The 5,714-nt window shown below is 32.9% G+C and overlaps 1 protein-coding gene across 1 annotated transcript; it reads left to right on the top strand.

Moving 5' to 3' along the window:
• The first annotated feature begins 2,736 nt into the window (after positions 1-2,736).
• LOC131056255 (short-chain dehydrogenase reductase 2a-like) lies at positions 2,737-4,477 on the top strand. Its single transcript, XM_057990610.1, has 2 exons — positions 2,737-2,780; positions 3,679-4,477. The coding sequence occupies exons 1-2, from the start codon at positions 2,737-2,739 to the stop codon at positions 4,475-4,477; spliced, it is 843 nt and encodes a 280-aa protein (XP_057846593.1).
• The last annotated feature ends 1,237 nt before the right edge of the window (positions 4,478-5,714 follow it).

Genomic DNA, 5,714 nt, shown 5'->3' with positions numbered 1-5,714 from the left:
AAGAACAACTAACTAACTAGCTATAGATACTTACTAAGTGGGCCCCCTTGGCAAGCATCTACTGATTACGCAGATGCTAAACTCAGAACTTCATTGAACTTTATTCATAAAAACAGAATGATATACATTGTTTTGTTGATATGGAAACTAACAACAAACTCTGTCTCTAGTTAAACAGATTCTGTCTTTCATTATCATATTGATTCTTACATGATATCTACTACTCTGATTCTATCTTACTCTAACTATCATCTCTCTTTTTCCCTCCTTCTCTCTCACGCAGGAGGAGAACTTTATTTAAAAACAGGAGAGCAACTAACTAACTAACCCCATCAAAGACATACGTGGAAGTAAAATATATCCCCGAATCAAGGAACAAACTTCATAAATGAATTTATGCGTTCAACCCGATCCAGAGAGAATCTAGCACTCCACTCTTTCCAGATTGACTGTCATTAAAATTCTTTCCCATGGTTTCGGTCAAAGAGTCTTCGCCGGAGCTCCCTCGAAATCGTGCAGGAAATGGACTTTACTGCAAGGCCGAGATCGGTTACGCTTGACTCGATCATTCTTCAACAACCTGTGAAACAAAAGGTAACAGGCAACAGAAAAGGCATATGGCACATACATGATATCTATTCATTAATCACACATTTTAAATCTACTTCATCATTCAAAAACTGTATACGATATACCAGTCATTTTAGGGAGTCAACGGGGCAATAAATGCAATCAAGTCAACACAATGAGCTGCAGGAATATAAAAGTATCTTGCTACAGAATATCCCAATAAAAGGTTTCAACAAAGTTTGAACAGCCATGAAATAACAAAAGTAAAGGCATTTAAAAGTTTATCATAAAATCCAAATTATGAGCATATTTTAAGCTCATCAGGTTCCAGATCCTTTCAAAATCTAATTGTATAAGGTTTCGGGTCCCCTCAAAACCTATTTTTTCTTTAATTAAAAAAATAGCTAAATGATTAGTGATTGATCCTGCAACATGATGGTGAAAAGGTGACATTGTTAATGGTGCCACAAAGGAGGAGGGATATGGAGGACGCGACGATGAAAGATGTGAAGAAGAGGAGGACGGCTAGTGTTAATGCCAAGGCTAAAAATCTTCACTTTCACTCGTAAAATAAAACATAGCTAAATGACTAATTATGATTAATAAAAATATTGTGGCTGATTGAAATATGATCTCATATTTTTTAAAATTTATTTCTAAAAAGTGAAAAAGGATGAACATAAAAAAAAAGAGAAATATTATCATTTTTTTCTTGATTTATTTAAAATGACAACTTCTTCTTTTGAAAATAAAAATTTAGCTAAACACTATTTTCAATATATAATTTCAAGTAAAAATAAATTAAAATAAATGATTATTTTTAAAATTAATATTTAGAATTAAATATTTATAGTTTTATCTATTATTCTAAAAGAATGTTGTACTCTAGGTGGTGAGCTCCTAATTCGTCCAAATGGTATTCAAGGCTAATTCTAGTGAAGTCTAGCAAACATTGAAGACAAAGATGGTGATAAAGATGAGGGTTGGGATGTTCTTGATATCACTTTGGAACATGTTGATATATGGGGAAAGTTGTGTAATTGAGACCCTCTACCTCCTCTGTCTCTTATAGCTTTAGTTATTGAGCAATTCTATTATCAATATTGTTGTTTATTTCTAGGTTATGCCCCATTTTACTCTCAAAATATGATCTAGTATCCATCCACATTTATCTGTGAATATGCATATTGTATTTTCTAATTTATAGAATGTTGATAAATATATTCATAAAGAAAAAGTTACTTTTAGAAGATAACTAAATCTATTAAATAAAATCTTAATACTTCTTTAAAAGTTAGAATTAAAGAAAATTATCTTTTGATAAAAGAAAAAAATAAAATATATTTTTTTTAAAAATTAATTTTTTTATAGAAACTTTTTAATTATATTGTTATAGCAAAAGCTTTGAATAATGCACAATTAAATAAATTTAAATGAATTATATTTTAATTATTAAAATATTAAGTAAATCTAAATAATCAATAAATAATATCAACTCAAACAAGCTAATATTATAAGACAACATTAATTCTAAATTTGAACAAATACCCACAATTAAGTTTGGCAATGGCATAATGTAGAGTAGGAAATTAAAGGCTTGATGTCTTCATCTAAAAATTCAGATGGTTTCGTTCCCTCCAATATGCACTTTCGTTCTAACCTTCAGATATAATGATCAAAGTCTTTCACAATGGGAAAATGGTCTTTAATATTTTTTTCCAGATAATTTTTTCATTTTTGAACTGATCATGTAAGCCAAATCAAATATAAATGTTTACAAGAGACACCAAACTTTTTTTCCTCCCTCAAATATAAAACTGGATGCCACTGACTTCTTCACATTTACCTTCTATAATAAAAAGCACACACTTATTGAAATCTTTCCTCAGACCCAAAACGAATATGACCAACATATACAGTTTTAAAAAACCGAAAAAAAAAGTACTTTCATTTAAAAGATCGAGGAATCAATCTTGCCTCACTATCAATATTAAATGTGTACTGTAGCTGTATAGTCATGTCCCCATGTGTGTCACGTTCTGTTTGAATAGTTAATGAGCTATGCTGTCAGGCTCAAGTCTCTTGGGTTAGAATCTGTATTCTATAAAGCTGGCCCCATCTACTGAAGTTTTCTTGCTGTCTCCGACCTTTTGTTAAGAGAGAACAATGGCTACAGGAATGGGAGTGGTTGCAGCTACTGTATTGGGAAGGTAATTTCATCTTTAGTTTTTAATTACTATTGCTAGTGTTGAATTTATGAAACTGTGCTCTATGCTCCTTGGCCTAAATTTCATATAAATTTAGTTTTTAATATCATTGAGTGCGTTATCTATAGATCAAATACATTAAAGACAAAAGAAAGAAGGTCGTGTATGAGAGTTCTAGGAATTCTTGTGAGCCAGGATTGTGTCATGACTCTGTGGCTATGTCTAGTGGTCATGTTCAGAGTTCCTCAGAGCTATTTAGGTTGAAGTCATCATGTTATATGTTATGGTGGGTTTTTTTGGTTTGTTTCTTTATTTTTGGATCATTTTTGTTCTTCTCAGTATTTCAATGACATTTTATTGCCTTCAGACTATTTGATCTATGTTTTGTTGTTTGGTTTAGTTTTTAGATTTCATTGTTATATCTTTTTAAATTTTCATAAAAGTTATGATCTTTTTAACTTTATCTATAATAACACAAATAATACAAACATGCCTGCATAATGGTAAAATTTGTTTGTAGTTTATTTAATGATCCAATTCACATTTGGCTGTATTTATTAATTAACTAAAATTTAGAATATATAAGAATTATATGGAGGTCCTAATACTCATTCATAAATACAATCAAATACATCTTGATGTTTCAATAAAGGTCCTTGTCTGTATTTAATACCTATTTTTGCTTTACACCTTTAGTTTTCTGTGGAGATCTATGCTGTTTTATGTTTCATAGAGTTTCCAGTATCATTATATTTAGAGTTTTGTGCATATTATAAACCAATAAAAGATAGTCTGAAGGAAATCTCTTACTTACAGTTTACAAAAACATTGTTTCTGGTTTGGGCATCATAAAATTATTTTCTGTGGGCAAAAAGTTAACAGATGTTCGTGTAAAATGCAGGCTGCAGGGCAAGGTTGCAATAGTTACAGGTGGGTCAAAAGGCATTGGAGAAGCCACCGTTAGGCTCTTCTCAAAACATGGAGCGAAAGTCATAATTGCAGATGTTGCAGACGATGCTGGCATAAAAGTTACCGGATCCCTTCCTGAATCGGCGACATTTATTCACTGTGATGTGAGCAAAGAGAAGGACGTGAGTGCAGCCGTGGATTTTGCCATGGAAAAACACGGCCAGCTAGATATAATATATAACAACGCAGGAATCGTTAACACCCATAAAGGGAACATCGCAGATTATGACATGACACAATTCGAAAATGTTATGAATGTAAATGTAAAAGGAGTAATGCACGGCATTAAGCACGCGGCTCGTGTTATGATCCCTCAGAAAAGGGGTTCTATAATCTCTACATCTAGCGTTTTAGGTATATTAGGAGGCCATAATTTCTCTTATACAGCCTCAAAGCACGCAGTTGTTGGGTTGACTAAAAATGGGGCAGCTGAGCTGGGTAAATATGGTATTAGGGTTAATTGTATTTCTCCTTTTGGGATTGCCACAGAAATGGCAATGAGTGTCTTGCAGAGGGAAGTTTCAGAAGAGGAGAAAAACAAGGTCAAGGCGAGTATTGAAGCCTTGTTTAGGGGTATAGCCAATTTAAAGGAAGCTACCCTTAAAGCAGAGGACATTGCAGAGGCGGCATTATATCTGGCGAGTGAGGATTCAAAATATGTTAGCGGTCATAATCTAGTGGTTGATGGGGGAGTAACAATTGTAGACCACCAGGGCTTAAAATTATTGTAGACCTATGTGGTCATAAAGAAGATTTTTAAGGTACACCTTCAAATGACAGGGCACTAATTTTTCATCTCAAAGGAAAATTCAACAAATGAGTTGTATTGCTGAAAATTGCTGCGCTTTATATATATATATATATATAATTTATCTATTTATTTATTTATTTATTTTTGTTTGTCATGAGCAAACTAGTTTTATTATGTTTAGATTTATTTTAGATAATATAATTGTCATTTTAGAAGGTATGAAATGGGTTTAATGCTCGAAACAAGTCCTCTTTCTAAAAATTAATTTTGCTAAGTTCTATGATCGTATTGAGTAGTCTTTAATTTTGTCTATGCTGGATGCCCTTAGGTTTGGTCCTTATTTTATTCAATTTGTGAAATGTTATTTGGGGATGACTCTACATGTATTATCATTAATGGCCGCTAGTTAGAAGATGTTGGGGTTCACCATTCTATCTACTAAGGTTTTTGTCTTTCTCTAAATTTGTATGTCCTTGCTACTAAAGGATTTGGGTATTTTTTGGCAAATTATATCTCATCTAGGAGAGTGTGAGGAATTACCTCGCATAAGTCACCTAACCAGTTAGTTAATGGCCATTTTGTAGATGACTCTTTTCTCATGCTCATTGAAGAAGAGAAAATATCAATGAGGCTCTTCGATGCCTAGACACACTCTTGTCTGGCTTCTAGTTCTATCATCCAGTGGCATAAAACTTAGTGCTATAGTCAATGCTTCCTTCTCACACTCTCCTAGCTTCTTGCATTTGGCTAGAAGTGGATTGGCATGGGGAAATATTTCAACTTTTGGGCATTCACTTTGCCTTTCAGGCCTTGCCTATGGACCTTTGAAATCTAATACTTACCAAGATTGAGAAGAGACTCTATTATTGGATTACTAAGATACTTTTGTTGGCTAATAAATTTCAAGCTTTCTCTAAAATTCTTGCAGCTACTCATTTTGTATTATTCTTGTTTGGCCCCTTATAGCCCCTCGTTTTTGAAACAAGAAAAGATTCTTTGTGATTTTTTTGTTGCCCTCTTCTACAAACAACAAGGGTTTTCACCATGTTACCTGGTAATTTTTCTACCTCTCGCATGACTCTTATGATGTTGGGCTCCTTTCCAATGGAGGTAGGGGCAAGCTAGATTTATGCTAAATAGATTGTAAGGGTTGTTTCTAGTAATGAGGCTCAGAAGATTCTTTTACAACATAGTATTTCTTCTACTTTTTTGGCCAA

Source organism: Cryptomeria japonica, chromosome 7, assembly GCF_030272615.1.
Source record: "Cryptomeria japonica chromosome 7, Sugi_1.0, whole genome shotgun sequence".
Classification (NCBI taxonomy): Eukaryota; Viridiplantae; Streptophyta; class Pinopsida; order Cupressales; family Cupressaceae; genus Cryptomeria; species Cryptomeria japonica.
Note: the sequence above shows the minus strand (reverse complement) of the source record. Positions and strands in the feature narration are given on the sequence as shown.